The following is a 16,996-nucleotide window of genomic DNA, read 5'->3' as shown; positions in this document are numbered from 1 at the left end:
GTCAACCTGCTTCTACTTCCGCTGTTATGTCACCCTGTGCTCCTGCCTCTTCTAGAAGAAAGTGTTCACTACAGCCATTTCCATCCTCTTTGCAAAGTCTACCAGCATCTGTCCTTCTGCGTTCCTGTCCTGAAGACCAAACCTGCCTATCACATTCTCATCACCTCTGTTCCCTTCACCTACATATCCATTAAAATCTGCACCAATCACCACTCTCTCACCTCTGGGGATGCTCTGCATCACTTCATTTAACTCACTCCAGAATTTCTCCTTGTCTTCTAACTCGCATCCTACCTGTGGGGGATAACTGCTAACAACACTGAACATCACGCCTTCAATTTCCAGCTTCAGACTCATCAACCGTTCTATACTCTTTTCACCTCTAGAACATTCCTCACAATCTCCTCTTTCAGGGTAACTCCTGCTCCATTTCTCCTCTTATCTGACCCATGGTAGAACAACTTGAACCCTCCTCCTAAACTTCAAGCCTTGCTACCTTTCCAGCTGGTGTCCTGAACACATAGTAAATCCACCTTCCTCTGCACCATGTCAACCAACTCTCTAGCCTTCCCTGTCATAGTGCCAACATTCAAAGTCCCTACATTTTTAACTTTCCTCTTCTCTCTCTGCCTACGATCACGCCTTGCTCCTCTCCTTCTTCGACCAACAGAACCCCAAATTGTTAACCCGGGCCACGACCGATCCAATATGGAAGTCATTTTCGTAGTGAAAGTCATGGTTCGCATTTTTAGGTTGGATGGCCTTCCTAACACAACCCTCTGCATTTATCCAGACTTGGCACTGGCACAAGAAGACACTGACTTGTGCCCCTTTGCAGCTGCATTATTTAAGTATATAGTACATTTATCTAAAGTGCTTTACAGATTTTCACTTAGTCATTCAGTGGTGCGTGCATGCACGCACACACTCGTGCATTGTTATTCAAGTATCGGAAGCAATTTAGCAGTTTGATGTCTTGCTCAAGGGCAGGATAAGCCAGGGACCAACCACAGTCACTGAATGACCTTTTGGACTTCGTAACTAAAAGATAATAATCATCGAATACATTTATTTGGATCAATGAGTTTCAATATTAAATCATAATTTTTAGAAATTCATGCTTCCTGAAGATAGATTCAGACTTTGGTGTCTCCTGACTAATTATCCAGTGCAATCATCATGAGGTAGAAACTGGTACTTCAAGTTTACTGGTCTTTATTTATTACTAGTCCTTTCCAGGTAGCACATGTTCTCATGCCTTTTCCCTTTTTTTTTTTTTTTTTTTTTTTTTTTCCACTTTTTACAAACTCATTTAAGGTGCAGTTAAAGCTCCTTTATCGGGCTTTTTGACCAACAGAGAACCTATTTTGTTTTCCCCAGAAGTGTGTACGCAACGATTAAATAAAAAAAAAAAAAAAAAAAAAAGAGGCAAAATTAAAAAGTGTGCTGCCTGAGTGTCTGAAGAAAGGAGACCCTGTACTTGAGACCACTGCTTCATCCAAAACTCCTAAAAGGAGACTTTTGATAAATAGCTTGTTAATAGCACTTCTTTAAAGTGTACTGTGGTGTTGCATTTTGTATTTTTTTTTTTTTATGAAGTGAATTCACAATCTGTTGCAGAGTTTTGCTTGATATATTGCCCAGATAATCACCACAGTTATCAACAAATGCCAACTTGTTTCCTGCATCAGGTTCAAAGCTCTGAATCTGAGCTAAAGAGGGATCAACTCAAGAGCACCTTCCTACCTAAACAACCTCAATTAGGTCTACAGTTCAGTCCCTCTCTCTAAGTGCACTCTGCCAAACAGCATCTGGTGTTCCTTACACCACACAGCAAAATATCCCAAACAAAGCTCTTTAGCTCAACAGTCCCACGATGGTGGAACAAGCTACCAAACTCTGCATGCTCAGCTGTCTGCATCCCCTGTGCCAGCCTTAAATATAAGCTTTATCAAAAAGGAAAGTATTAAAAGTAGAAAGGGTATATGTCTCCTGAATGCAAACTGGGAGCTGGTTACACAGGGCAGGAGCTTATTGGCTAAAGGCTCTGCCTCCTATTCTATATTTGGAAACTCTTAGAAACACAACTAAACCTGCATTTAGAGATCAAAGTGTTCTTTTGGGAAAGACATGAGTATAAACAAGAACTATAAGGTATTTAAGAAATGATGGCGCTTGACCATTAAGGACTTTATATGTATGTATGAAGATTTTTGAATCCTATTCTGGATTTTATGGGGAACCAATAAAGAGAAGCTAATGAAGGACAATTATAATCTCTCTTGCCAATTCCAGTCAGTGTAGCACCTCTCACTGATAGGATGGACTCAATTCTTAAAAAGGCATTTAGCATTATTATGAAACGGACGTCTGCTGAATTTTAGCAATAGCATGAAGCCTCTACATGGAGATGTTCCACTATCTTGTCATGTGGTTGAAATGCCTTGGTTTGCTTCAGGGCATTTTGTCCTGTGGTTACTGAGCACAGCTTGGTCATGAGTGAGAACTGAACAAGTTATCTGTTGTTCCAAATGCTCTATTACGATCATGCTTTATTCAACACGTCTGTAAAGTGGTAGAAGTAAGTGACGTGGATGGACAGATTATTGGAAGAATGTTGCCTTGAACTAAAGCTATAGACAATGAACATACAAGGAAAATGTACACCTATTTTTGACAATTGAAAATACTCACTACATGTAGCAGTTCAGCCCTACATATAAAGGGAAAGGCAACTTAACAGTCAAACCTCTCAACATTAATTGTCACTGCTACTGCTGCATACAGCTAGTGGTCCTACTCTACTGTCTACTACTAAAATTAAACATTTGCAAGGGATTAGTATTTATCAAACTACTCCATTCCTTGTAACTGTCATAAGGTTGAATTTCACTTAAGCATAACTGTACAACAATGCTTCTGATGCAATGGTCAAGTGTTATTTTGTTACACTATTTTATCTGGAGCTCCAATCTCCACAGCTGTAAGTAGGCACAGCAGTTCATGTCATGCATTTCTGCTGTGTTACTAAATGTAAATGTCCCATTAAGACCCTTACTGCTGTAATGTTACCGATGTGGACTGTTTTCTACAAGTCAGGATCAGGTTTAGGATTAATATTAGAGTTTAAAATCATGTAAGACACAGAGAAAATGGGTCGGCTGTGGGTGTTGGGAATTAATAAAGGATCTCCCTGAATTCTATGTCGTGATTTTGAGTGGCATTGTATTTGTTATGGAAAGTCTGAGTGGGTGATGGATGAGAGCGAACTGTGATAGCAGATCAAAGAGGAGCGTGTGTGCGTGTGTGTGTGTGTGTGTGTGTGTGTGTGTTCATATGCATAAAAGTGAGATGTGCTGTCTGTCATGGAAAATGAAATCACAATCACATTGCATCATTACTACAACAAAAGCTTTCATTTGACTTTCCTTTGCTTTTATTACCTTTCCCACACGCAGTCCATACAGTAGATGCATACATTTTATATAACAGCCAGGACAAGATATTGTTAAAAATTGTAATATTCTAATCCCTATAAAGGCATTGTTTGGTTTTCCATTCCTAAAGGAGGTGTGCGATAAAGCATTCTATCTTTATATTTTAGAGCTCCTGAAGGAATTTACGTGTCCTCTGCATGATTGATAGAACCTTGCATCGAGTTCTTCTATCTGGTTCATCTGATTCTAACAGTGCCCTCTAGTGGTAAATGGGTATCTTGATTGTTGTCTGTCTTTGTCTTACCCTAAATAAGTAATTAATTAATGTACTGAAACCTGACCTGAATCTAAACAATTGATTAGATTATGGGTTACCTGCCGATTACCTGTATCAGGTTTGTTCAGCCATTTAGAAGCTGTGGAAGCAGTGGGTAGGAAAGGGATTGTTCAGAAAACAAGCAGGGCTTTGACCCTTGATGGGAGAGTGGGTTGCCCACCCCTGGCTTAAATTAGCTCTAGATTGCTTTTTGAAATGCTGGTTTGTAATGTTTGGATGGAACTGACATATGGTGTCTCCCTGTCTGTAGGTAAAGAACACTTGGATTTGCTGCAGGGCTTTTGCACAGTGCAGTTAAACATTCTCTTGATTGTTTCATAGAGAGGTGTCACATCATGGCCAGATTGAAAACACTTTCAACTATACATTGTATAGTTGAATCCTACTGTCTCAGTTTATCTTATTACTACCCCTGAAGTTTCATATGAATAATTACATTACAATTAGTCATTTGGTAGATTCTTTTATCCAAAGCGACTTACAAGTGAGTCCCAACTAAACTTTGCAATGCATTTTGCAGAAGTTGAGGGCTGTATATGTTGTCCTTCAGTTCTTATATTAAAGTAATATTGTTAATATTTTTCATTCGGTGTTTTACCTACTTTCATCTGTCTAGTATACAGTGTAAGTGTACAAACAAAAATTCTAAAACAGTGAAAAGCTTCTTTAAAGAAGCAAAAGAATGGGGAAAATAGTTTCTGCTTAATGTATATGTTTTAATGATTACCTAAAAAAAAAAAAAAAAAAAAAAAAAAAAAAAAAAAAAAAGTTGCCTTCTTTAGATTGGTATCAAATATCATAAGATTTACAGTAAGCAGTGAGCAGCAGTTAGATTTTCAGTCAGGCATATTACAGGCCAGCTAAGTGTGAGGCCCTGATTGTTGTCATGATCCACTTCCTGGTTTTAGCCGGGCACGTAGTAAAAGATTAGTGTGTGTGTTTACGAAAGTGTGTGTTACAGTGTGAACCTCAGTTGTGTGTGTACGTGTGTGCACGGTTGGCAGTGTCCCCCTCACATAGAACATACTTAAACTAAAGAAGAAAAGAGGGGAGATGTTTAGAGGAAGTAATCTAGACTGATGAAGGAAGGACAAGAAGAAGAAGGGAAGGAGGAAGTCAGGAGTGAAAAAAAAAAAACAGAAGACAGTGATTACTGAGTGACAGTCACAGGAACATTGGACTTCTACTGTACTAATACTGATACTCATAGTGATACTACTACTGCTGGGTGCATTGCTACTGAAGACATAGAGAGGTGTGCTGGGACGGATTATGTCTACACTAATCCCTTTTCCACACACGTATACTCAATTTGTGTGTCTTTGTACGAAACTTTTAGCAAGTGGATTATTGACTTTGTAGCCTCTGCAGAGCAGCCATGTTTGAAGCCCAGTGTAGTAATAATTGATTATAGTAAAATGACTGTTTGAATCAATGGCTATCTTATTCATTAGTTAAAACATGATTGTTTGACTACTGAAAGAAAAATCACTTGCTTGAACCTTAACAGTACATTTTCCAGGGCTGTGCTTGGAGTACTTGGCGCAGATTTCTTTTATTTGAGCAGTATCATTATGAGTAGTAGTATGTGTAGAACTTGGATTACAGTATACACACTGACTGGTCAAACTTACTAGGTCATATCTCTCAACGCGAGATTAAACTTCTTCTCTACGTGGCATTCTTTTAAACGCCAAGCATTCCTTCTGGAATACCTCCAGGACGGGTTGAAGTTCTGAGGGATTGCTTGGACTAGACAGGGGATATTCAAGTCATATAAGGACATTTCTTTCTAAGAACACAGCAAATACTGCCAGCACTTCTCAGACTTCCCAAACCTGTCACCTATCCTTTACTATAATGTGAAAGGAGGTGAACAAACTATCAACCATGGATCCAGGTGGAGGAGCAGACACTGCTCCGGGATACGGGGCTGTAATGGAGGTCTGTGGTGAAGCATCTGAAGAAACAAGGTTGGAAACAGAAGGAGAAAAGTTGCTAAATGTACAGGGAAGCGATGGAGAATTCAGCTCTGCCTCCTCCTCATCTCATTCTTCGATGCCCTCCTCAGTCTGCTCAACCCTCCCTCAATCCTCCTCCTCATTGTCTCCAACGGTCTGTGTGGAGGAAGAGAAGGAGACTGGCTGCTCTAGATCATTCACTGGGCTTAAACTCTTCAGTAGGAGGTAAGACAGACGAACATCAGTGAAATGCATGTAAAATATGTAATGTCTTCAAATAGATCTGCCGTGCACCAGTATAAGATCTGCTATTGACCAGCAGGTGGAGCCATTGGCTGAAACAAATCTTTCTGGCCAGGAAGTGAACAGATCCGTAGTACTTGTCAGTGATGCTGAGCTGTATTACAGCCACAGACATACATACGCACCTTTAAACATACATACTGCTGTACAGCCACTTGAGCATGCATGCACTTTTCTATTAAAAACAAGACTAACAAACACGCAAAAAGCCATACTATCCCACATGAAACAGATATTTCTCTTCAGTTCACTCGTTTGCAAAATAAATCATTTTTTTTCTGCAGTGTTACTTCGTGCTGAACCAGTGAGTCAGAGCAAGATTGTGTGCGTGTGCGTGTGTGTGTGTATAACCTTGTCAGTGGGTCACTGGGCATCGTCATGTGAACGGGGGAACACGATTCCCACGGCAACAAGGGCCGCAGCTGTCATGCCAACAGAAACAATGATGACAGTTGTCCCTCCAGCTTAGCTCGAGAATGCAGTAAACACTTGTCAGTGGCGTGGCAAATGGTGATGATGAAGCACCAGTGGCTAATTTTGTTTGTGTGGTGAAACTTTAGAAAGAAGAGGGTGTTGTGTAACCTGTTCATGCCATATCACCCTGGTGAAACATTTTGTTTGTATTATTTAATACATCTGTGATTTATAGGACCATTTTGTATGAGGAACGTTCAGGAAAATAATTGCAACTTCTAAGCAATGTTGTGTGTTTTTGTTAAAATTACACCCCCTGTTCTGTGTAAACATAAGGGGTATTTCTATTATCATGTGAAAACAATGTTTGCATGTGTCTCATCATTGTTGTGAATGTAGCCTTTCTCTATGAGGACTGCATCAGCACAAAAGCTATCATTTATTGAACTTTAAGCCACATTGCACTGCCCTTTTGGGGGGGGGGGGGGGGGGCTACCTATGGTGTAGTCAGTCAGTATTAACAGCTGTTGGAACAAATGAAAAACTATTCATGTCTCTGAATTTTACTCTAATTTCAAGACCAGCAAGATAGCAAGCTTAGCTATGTAGCTAAGGTGAAGCAACTGCAGTACAGTCCTCCGGGGAGTTTCAAAAAGGTAACTACCCATTGACCACTGCGGAACATGTAGCACCAGATCCTAATCTTTTAAGATGAAGGAGTATCGATATTGGCACTAAGTAGTAAACATTGGGAGAATATGGACTATAAAATATGGTGTGGACGGTTTGGGTGGCGTTTTGATTGATGTTTGTATGGAGCAATGCTTACATACCGTTTGGCTGGTGATAGATGCAGTCTTGTGGGCTGCCTAGTGGTTACACTCGAGAGTTTAAAAAAAGAATAAAGAAAGAATTGCAGCTAAAATTAGAACTTTGCTTTCATATAAATGCAGTCTGTTAACTTTTGATACCAATTGAATGAGATAAATCCAATTCCTTCTGTTGAGTTATCTTCTCTTTCTACTGCTTTCTTGTCAATTTTTATTTATTTTTTTAACCTAGAGTAAATTTTCTATTTTTGTTTTCTGTAGCCATATTTGTATACAAATAGGTTAAGTACCAGAATTTGAAACCAGTCAGTTGAAACCAGTTGTTTTCAAGAACCTCACACAAGTAAAGTCAAATTGGTACTGTATTATCAGTTCATTTCACGTAGAGGACGAGAATTATGGCGTTCTAACTTTTGGCACAGAACAAACCGAGAACGTTAGGGAACAAGCAAATCAACGTTCTTTGTTTGGATTGCTATATAACTACCATGTGAAAGAGAGAGGTGCTGTTATAGAGTTACCTGGCTTTACGTGGACATGACCCAAAACAAGCTGTCTAAAAATGTGCATGTTAGTGAAAACATCAAAATAAATGCCAAACTTATTTTATTACACTGTTATTGTTTTTAACCTAAACAGATTGTATTTCTATATGTTGTTTTTTTCTTTAAACAAAGGAAAATTACCTAAAAGGCTAAAGACATAATGTTTGTATGTGGTATACATCAGTTCCTATGGGCTGTAGGAAATTAAAAGTGATCAGTGATGCTACTGGAAATCTGATTCTTACTGTAATTCACACCTCCACTTTGTGATTCACTCATAAACAGTGTGCTGCTAAAAGGGGATGTAACCTTATTGTGTAACATCACTCTGTCTTAGGCTTCTCTTGTTTCCTCTTCCCCTCTGTGTGTGTGCAAAATTTATCAGACAGTTTTGCAATGAGCTTTTCAAGGAAGTAGGTTATTTTAGTTCTCTCTCTCTCTCTCTCTCTCTCTCTCTCTCTCTCTCTCTCTCTCTCTCTCTCTCTCTCTCTCTCTCTCTCTCTCTCTCTCTCTCTCTCTCTCTCTCTCTCTCTCTCTCTCTCTCTCTCTCTCTCTCTCTCTCTCTCTCTCTCTCTCTCTCTCTCTCTCTCTCTCTCTCTCTCTCTCTCTCTCTCTCTCTCTCTCTCTCTCTCTCTCTCTCTCTCTCTCTCTCTCCTCCCCCCCCTCCCTCCCCCCACAGTGTCTCCACTCCCTCCCTATCAGCGTCAGTATGCACGAAGCTGTAGTCTGAGATCAATAGTTAGATGAGAAGTGGAAGCATGGATGGATAGTTTTCCCCTCATTTCTCAGGTTGGCTCCTAATTTATTCATATTATATTTTATTTCTACAGCATTCAAAATTATAACTAATTTAGCAAGGATTCATTTCACAGGGTGGTAAAATGTGACAAGTCAAATACAGTTTAGTCTACAACTCTTAAAGTAAACTAAAGAAAAACAGTTGTTAGCAGGCTGATGCAGTGCTGTGTTCCTCTTGTTGTTCAGTCAACTCTTTCAAGGGTGTGGAATCAGTTTATATGAGGAAGCATGAAAGACAAATGCAGCAAACATATGGATCATAATGAATTTGGTCAAAAGCAATACTTTGGCAATTGGTGGTCATGTTCTATCAGTGTTTCCCACAACGTAACAGTGTCACTGAAAATGCAAAATGACTGTTTCTATAAATAAAACTGTCATTATAAACTTTTCTGCCTTTAGCTCACTGTAAGAATAAGCACTCTTCTTTCCTTATCTTTTCAAAAAGTGAAAAATAGTTGAAATGTTAGAATCTATTAGTACACCCGTACATTGTATATATTCAACTGCTGCATGCATGATTGGCCTTCAGAAGAATATTTAACACATTTTTACTAAGAAAGCCTAATAAAAGATGATGATTATTAATCTGCAAACATTAAAATTAGCAAGAGACATTTACACTGGGTGTTATGTTTCATTCATTACTATATACAGCTCCAGAGACCACTAACAACTTCCCTGATAGCTTAGTGAAGTTCACTTTCTCTCTCACAAATCTTCTTTCATTTTTGTTTTCTCTACCTCTAATAACTGATCATCCTTTGGGTATCACTGCAAGCTTTATGGTTTCATTGATTGCCCACATTGCCCACTATACTGTAAAAGATTATACTAAAATACTAATTTTGTGGCATCAACTTAACTTCAATATTAAAATATTTGTATAAAATTATATATTTTCAAGCTAATTCAACTTAAAGTTTCCTTTTGGATAACATAATGTATAAATGTGAGTTGGTCTGACTTATTACATTTTGTGGTAAATTCAGCTAGGGTATTAGCAGACCTCCCAGCATGCAAAAAACAATCTAACAACATAGTTAATGATCGTGTTGTTCAACTATGCCTATTTTTTCTCATTTTGAAATGGAGCTGTGACAGGTATTAATCGATGCTTACATTTGGAAAAATACCAGGATTGTTCAGTAAATTAACCATTTAATAACTCTAATAAACAAAATGGACAATTCTAATTAAGCAGACAGTGTTAGGTTTAAACATCAACGCAAGCACTTTAATAAACCAATTACTTTATATAAACTTTTCTTAGGAATAACACAATTTTAATAATTGGAAATTTTAAATCCTCTTCTTATATACTTACTTTAACCTGTTTTTTTGTTTTTTTTTTAATTCAATTATTAACAAATATGTGTTCTCTCAATGTGTACTCTTGTTTGTTTTACATTTACAACTATTAAATACTAAATAAAAACTAGTTTTGTTCCGTTAGTCAGACACCCGCTAGACAGCTGTTCTAACGACAAAGGCGCTGAACAGAGGTTGGCGTCAGTGTGGTTGAATCGATCCAACGCTTTAACGGTGCTAACCACACACTGCTCGCATCGCTCACGGGTCTCTCGAACATATCTCTCACATCTTTTCAACATCACTGACTCAACGTGGATTTTTAGAAGAGAGGGTTTATAGCTATCACAGATATGAAGTTACAGGAATATAACGTGGGTGTTGTAGCTCTTCCATGTGAGCTGTAGTTTTGTCTATTCTATCACGGTTATTGTTTAAAGGAATAATTTGGGATTTCTCTTGCTGGTCTTAATAGAAACTTAATAGAAATGATCAAATTTACAGCAATTTCAAGAAACATTTGACTGTTTTCTGTTTCCCTGAGCTGTGGTTGAGTGATATGATCTGCTGGCCTATTAATTGTGGTTACAGAGTGAATCAGAAATGTAATACAAGCTAAATTGTGTCAGACTTCTTAGGAGGATTTCACATTGTAGGATGAACCACACATATATGAACTGAAGTACCCAGATGAATCATGGCAAATTAATACAAATTAGTATGTTGAAGTGTCTCTGAAGTGTCCCCTAACAACCCATTCCCCTCCCCAGCTGTGCAGTGTTGGTCCAAGCCCGATAGAAATTGGGTAGGGTTGTGTCAGGAAAGGCATCCGGCTTAAAAACTGTGCCAAATCAACATGTGGACAATTTTCACTTACCCCTAATCAACAGCATCATTACCCATATCAAAGCAACGCTGTCTGAGAAATAGTCTTCACAAACCTGTAACAGTCTGCAAACCGTATTCATGCCCATTATGATTGCTATTAGCTACGACCTGCTCCTTTCAGGATCTCTCACAGGCAATCTTAAAAACGCTTTCATCACTTCATTCTTACAAAACAGTGCAGATAAACACAACCCATGTTGGCAGGAACAAATCCACATTGTCTAAATGACAACTGAAGCAACGCTGGAGTAAATCACAAAGGCATACTTAAAATTCAGACAAGGAGAATGTTTCATTAAATTGTGTTGTGTTGTAAACTGCAAAAATACTCCAGCTGTAGAATCTGGAAAGGAGCTGATCACTAGAATAACAACCTAATGTACTGGTTTATTATCACTGTGCTATGGCAGTCAGTGAAAAGTAAAAGAGTTAAATTTATCTTAAAAATCCTTCAACTTTGAGAGATTTAGACTCCAATTAACAAGCGCAAGCATTTAAGTGTCATAAGCTTTAAGCTTTTTCCCTGTACTGCTGAATTGGAGCGTATTTGCTGGAGAATTAGAAAGTAGACCTCAGGAAATACCTTTTTAATAAAGGCCAACCATAGAATATTCTGACTGAGAGTTTGTATTGAGTTACAGGAACAATAGAACATGGAATACGCAAGTAGTGATGGCCTTGGCTTTTAATAACAACGTGTACAGAACCAACAGAAAGTGAACAACTCCCTGCATGGTTCCACATAGCTTTCAGTCCCACCATTTTTGTAGTATAATTCTCAGCAGCAGCAGCAAGTAGCTGTCCAAACCTGTTCGACAGCATCTTGTATGTAAATGCAGAAGACTACCTGATGAACATAGTGTTGCATGTAACAGTGTTGCAAAGTCCCAGATAAAATATAAAATATTTTCTCAGGATTTTGTTGTGACTAAAAACAGCAAAAAGCAAAATGAAGCTCTACACTTGTCATTTGCAAATCTTGGACAGAACCCAAGACAAGCAAACTACAAGCAGCAGCTGTGCACTCAATTTATGAAGCTATTTTTCCTGTTGTGTTTTTCCCTAATTTTTGGGTTGTCCTCTTATTTTGTCGTTTTTATATTTATTATTCAACCCACGTAGAAATCACAAATTGTAGCATGCAAACACATAGCTTTCAGATGACACTGTCCCTAAATTACCTTGTACTGTGTCCACTGGTACATATGCTTAGCAGCGTTACTTAGTTACTTGCACATGTGTGTTTGTACAGTATGTGCATAGTTTAAATGTTTCGGTGGATATAAAAGCTGTAGTTTAGGCTAAAACTATGTCAGTAGAGATGATTGAAGATAGAGTTTAAATGAGAGCGAGAGAGAGCGAGAATGAGTCTGACACGCACCAATAATATAAGAAATAGGTTACAAAAAGGAATCTTGTGCAGAAGTTCCAAAGATGAAGATTTGATGTAAAGATCTGACAGTAATCGGCGTGTGTGTATGTGTTTCCTGGGCTGTTTGCGGTGTTTATACATAACAGAAAGTATTCGACACACAAAACAAAACATTAATTTAATTAAAAAATAAACTTCCAGTTTTTGTTAAAGTGCTCCAAATCACTTACTTTCCACCCAGTTCACTGTTGATGTTTCTAAAGGTCAACTGTTAACAGAACTGACTTTTATACACTGTAACATCAAGGTCTGTCAAGGGTGAAGGTTCTCTGTGACCAAACAAAACATGTTCCTAAGGCTTTAACCCACCCCGCTAGTTCTCTGCAGACCATAAAACTAGTAAACTACTCTACCTTTTTTCAATTGATAGTTTTTTGTGATGGTTCTAATTGGACTTTATTGTGAGTTTACACTGAGGTAATATACAGTAACACCTTACATACTTGCACATCAGCCATGTTGCAGTCAATGTGCCTGAGGCTAGTGTTGATATGTCCCTGGGTTCCCACTTTTACCCTACATGATGCAGTCACCTTTAATTATCAATGTCAGAATCTGTGGCCCCTGTGCCAAACAAATAGTAATTAGTGATGTTAAGCTAATGTTCCAATTGTTGTGATTGAATCATTTATTACTAAAGTGGGTTGACTGTTAGAGCAAATGATGCACTGCCCACCCTTGAGGCCTTTCTCATTCTGGCAAACAGGAAAGAAACTCCTCACCATCGTCTGATGAGACTAACCCTAACAGGCTCGCTGTCTGGCCTGAGGTTATTGTTATCTAGAGAGCCTGTCACATATGCCCTAAAGCTAGAGCTAACAGCTGCTCTAACTGACAGGACCTTCTCTGCAAAAACGGAAAACTAACCCATCATAAAATCAGTAACAGTAGCCAAAATGGGTAGAAACTAATCCTAGTCTAGGCTAAATTAGGAAATAACAGGACAGCAATAGCCTATTCTGTAACATCCTGGAAGGTTCATCATTTTTGCAATGTTTGCAGAACCAAATAGATGACAAACATGACAGAAATGATCAAGAGACAGATCTCCCCCATTCTTATCCAAATGTATACCAATTTAAATCCAAGACTTTTTCATTATTGTGTGACCCTCTGCACATGCTCATTATTGTCTTTGGACACGTCATGGTGTGTCCTATAGACTTTATTCTGGACAGGCATCAGAAAATAAAATTACATTTTTAAGCTCCTGGAAGACTTTGCAAATAATAAACCTTCATGGTTTAAACATTGATAAAGACTCTTGACCTTGTGTGGTATCTGAGCAGTCATGACAACATTGTTTGTTTGTGAAGTTGCTCTGCAAAGCTGCATGGGATGTTTTAGTTACAGTACCAAACAATACGGCCAGTAGGACAAATTGGCAGCGAGGCTGTTAACTCTGCACTGTATCTAGCTGTTCTGATACATTTACCATATGTTGGGTCAGCCACAAATAGGTCCTTGAAAGCCATTTGGGGCCACATTATCACTTTGTGAACTAGGCTGAGGCAAACATCACATCAGTGAATTAAATGGATGGACAGATTTATTACAGATAGTCTGACATTAATCATATTGTACATGTACCTTTAGAATAAAGCATACCAGAGCCATGTAGGTGCGTAAACACGCAGAAGCTAGATGTCAGTTCATTTGCTACAGTCTCTCAACCTAGTAGGGGAAAACCACATTGCTGTGAAACACTCTTTATGTAGTTATGTGACAGGCTTGTGAGTTTGCATAGTGTGCCACTGTTTTTCATGTAAATATTTAACCCGCCAGCTCAAAGCTCTGGAAAGTCTCACACATTTCCACACAGACCGACAAAGCATCTTTATTGTTTCACTTATTTGGATTGAGGCAGTCCACCTGACCTAGCTGCTCACTCACAGACCAGAGGTCTTACACTCTTTTGTACGTGAGAACACAAGTATTACTGCAAGTCCGAAATTGACTGACTGCAGACTTTAGGAAACCAGAATGACTTACAGAAGTTTTGGCAAATACATACTGTTAATGTCCTGTTAAGTACTGGAACACCAAAATAAAAAAATATTTTTGTATTTTGTTTTTACGATTTCTAGTTTGTGTGACGTCGTTGGTCCACCAGTTGATTGGCTTTTGGATCAAAGCATAACATCAAGGCAATTTATTATGAACTGTATGAAAAAGAGATTAAGCAAAGAAATCCCTTACACTAGTCATTTGTTAAAATGTTTTAAATTACCCGTTCTTACGGTGTTTTAAAATTCAGCTGTTTTATAAATAATTACCTATTTTCTGTCTGTTTAAAGTTCATCCACTGCTGTGTCTTTAAAAGTAGTCATCGTGTATTCAATAAAATCTTTATTTCTGGAAACAGACAGGATCGTGCTTGCCATCCTCCATATGTAGACAAAAAAATAAAAAAAAATGTCTGTCTTGAGTCAGCCAGACAAAGAATGTTAGGCTGTTTTGAAATAAACACTCAGGTGGGCAATGTTTCATAATGGAACATTTTCATTCCATCTCTCTCACTCTCCCCTCTTATGGTAGGGTACTATAACTGTAGAAAGCAGCTGTTACATAATGGCAACACACACACATACACACTCAGTGGGGCAAACCACAGTCATAACAGACTTGTTTAGAGGAAAGGAGGGGAGGGGATGGAGGAAAGGATAAGAGAAATTTGTTTAAAATGGTTAAGACCATAAGTCTGCTTGGCTTTTACTATATACATTGCAAAATCAAATCATGTAAAGAAATAATAGCATGAGCAGATCAGAGTTTTGAACCTGATGCCAATTTTTTAAGAGCATATAAAAATCTTAACTTGAAAATCTGATTTTGATACTTGGATAACTCAATGCAACCAAGAGTCAGACGAACATCAATGTGATTTCTTGGATAAGATTTCTATCCAGATGCTGAAATGGTGGTAATGTACACCTGTTATATTTAAAATATGAAACTAGGCCAGTAAGGAGCCTGTGGAAAAACAGGACAAATGTTGAGACGTTGTCACGTAGATGGCCATTTAGGGAGCCACCAGCTAGAGGGGCTTAGTAGGAAAGTAAATATTTTGTAATTGCTTCCATTTCTCAAATCTTATTGATTATTATTGATTGTTTTTATTTAATTTTCTATGTTTATTGAATGATATGTGAAATGTCTAAAGTGAATAATTGAGATTAATACTTCCTCTGCTGTCAGTTATGGCAGCACTAGCACTTTTAATGGAGTTACGACTGTGATGTGAGCTGTCACTGTTTCACTGGAGATGCCAGGACGTGTGTAGGCTTTACCAGTTGACAAGCTGGAACAATGGTAGCCATGGCAAGCAAGACAATAAAATGAAAGAATGAAATGAAAGAAGGTCATGTTACCTCAGTGATATGGAAATAGACACATTGGCACATAACTTTCCTGTTCCTGATTTACATGGGCTTCACATAAAAAGAAACTTACACCGTGTCTCCATAGAAACTGTAGTGTAAGCCTCCTGTTAGCAACCGTTCCTATGTAACAGTGCGCTGATCCAACATTGCCGAATGTAGGTCATCTGTGTATTGGATGCATTGAAACCCCAATATGCAATAATTATTGGTCGGTCTTTTTTGCTATTTTATCGCAGCTGGTTCTAGTGTTATTATTTACAGTGTTTACAATTATATAAATAGAAACCTATCTTGTTGGATGTTGTTGTCCATATTGCACATGTGGCCCTGGGGATAAAGCATGTTGTTTTAATAAATCTAACTTTAATCATGTTGTGTCTTGAGTGGATAAAAATTATGAGTCAAAACAGTGAAACCAGTTGAGATTTAATTTTTGGGATATGTCACCCAGCCCTATTAATACCCATGTCCAATTCACTCCTTACATTGATATAATAAGACTACACCAAACACTGGGGAGACAGGCAAACTGTGGTAGGGGGTTGACTCTCATAACCTTGAGTTTTCCTGCTTTTACAACCCTGCATTTCCTGCTTTGGGGGTTCTGTTTTTCATTTTAACACCCTTAAGTTTCAGCTAATTTTTTTTTTTTAGACTCTACAGTGCTGCTGTTAATTTGTCATCTTCTTTGTGATGAGGTTAATGAGTGTCTGCCTCAATCCTGACCAGACCTTCCTACTACTAAGCATTTGTGTCTTCTTCAAAGGTGTAGGCCTAACATCTGCACTGAGAGCAAAGTGAAGTGCCTATTACTACAGAACAACCTGAATTAAAATAAATGCTGTGTTCTCAAATATATTTAGAACATATTTTAACAGAGATATAACCGGGATAAGAGATATAAACAACGGGTAATGTACTGTTTTTAACTTCTTTGTCACATTCCTCAGATCTCTGCTTAGTATAACCATTCATTAACTTATGAGTAGTACAGCTGTGTGACTGAATGTACATATTTTATTTTTATACTGATCAATATCAGTTTAGTTTTTTTTTTTTTAATTACCAGACATTTCCCATCACCCAGAGCAGCTGTGATAATGCATAGTAATTTCTCGTAGGCTTAATACAGTACAAACTGGTTTGCATGTAGTTGGGGAAAGTAAAATAGATTGTAATCAAAATTGTGATCTGGGTTACGTAGAAAGTGTTGTTGAAATTCATATCCATACTAATTGGTTAACACAGATTTATGAAGTAACTTATCATCCCAATTCTACCGAAAAAAAAGAACTAGTAAAGTTACATTACATTACAACCCACAAAACATCATGAGGCGCTTTGTCTTGATGCCTTG

General features: G+C 38.1%; 1 protein-coding gene across 8 annotated transcripts in view; it reads left to right on the top strand.

Annotated features, from left to right (window-relative positions):
* LOC137108617 (diacylglycerol kinase zeta-like) overlaps positions 1-16,996 on the top strand; it is a 106,331-nt gene that overhangs the window by 10,748 nt on the left and 78,587 nt on the right. For 5 of the 8 annotated variants that reach the window (XM_067493422.1, XM_067493421.1, XM_067493420.1 and 2 more), the window contains exon 1: positions 8,514-8,616. The exons of 1 other annotated variant lie outside the window; for it this stretch is intronic. Coding sequence is in view for 2 of the 7 variants with exons in the window: in XM_067493427.1 (XP_067349528.1) it covers positions 5,665-5,960 (296 nt within the window). In the remaining 5 variants the exon portion in view is untranslated. Of the gene's footprint in view, positions 1-4,638; positions 5,961-8,513; positions 8,617-16,996 lie in introns of those variants that run through there. 2 more of the 8 variants (XM_067493427.1, XM_067493429.1) reach the window with 2 other exon arrangements.

This window comes from Channa argus, chromosome 23 (genome assembly GCF_033026475.1).
Source record: "Channa argus isolate prfri chromosome 23, Channa argus male v1.0, whole genome shotgun sequence".
NCBI lineage: Eukaryota > Metazoa > Chordata > Actinopteri > Anabantiformes > Channidae > Channa > Channa argus.
This window is presented reverse-complemented; position numbering and strand designations above follow the sequence as displayed.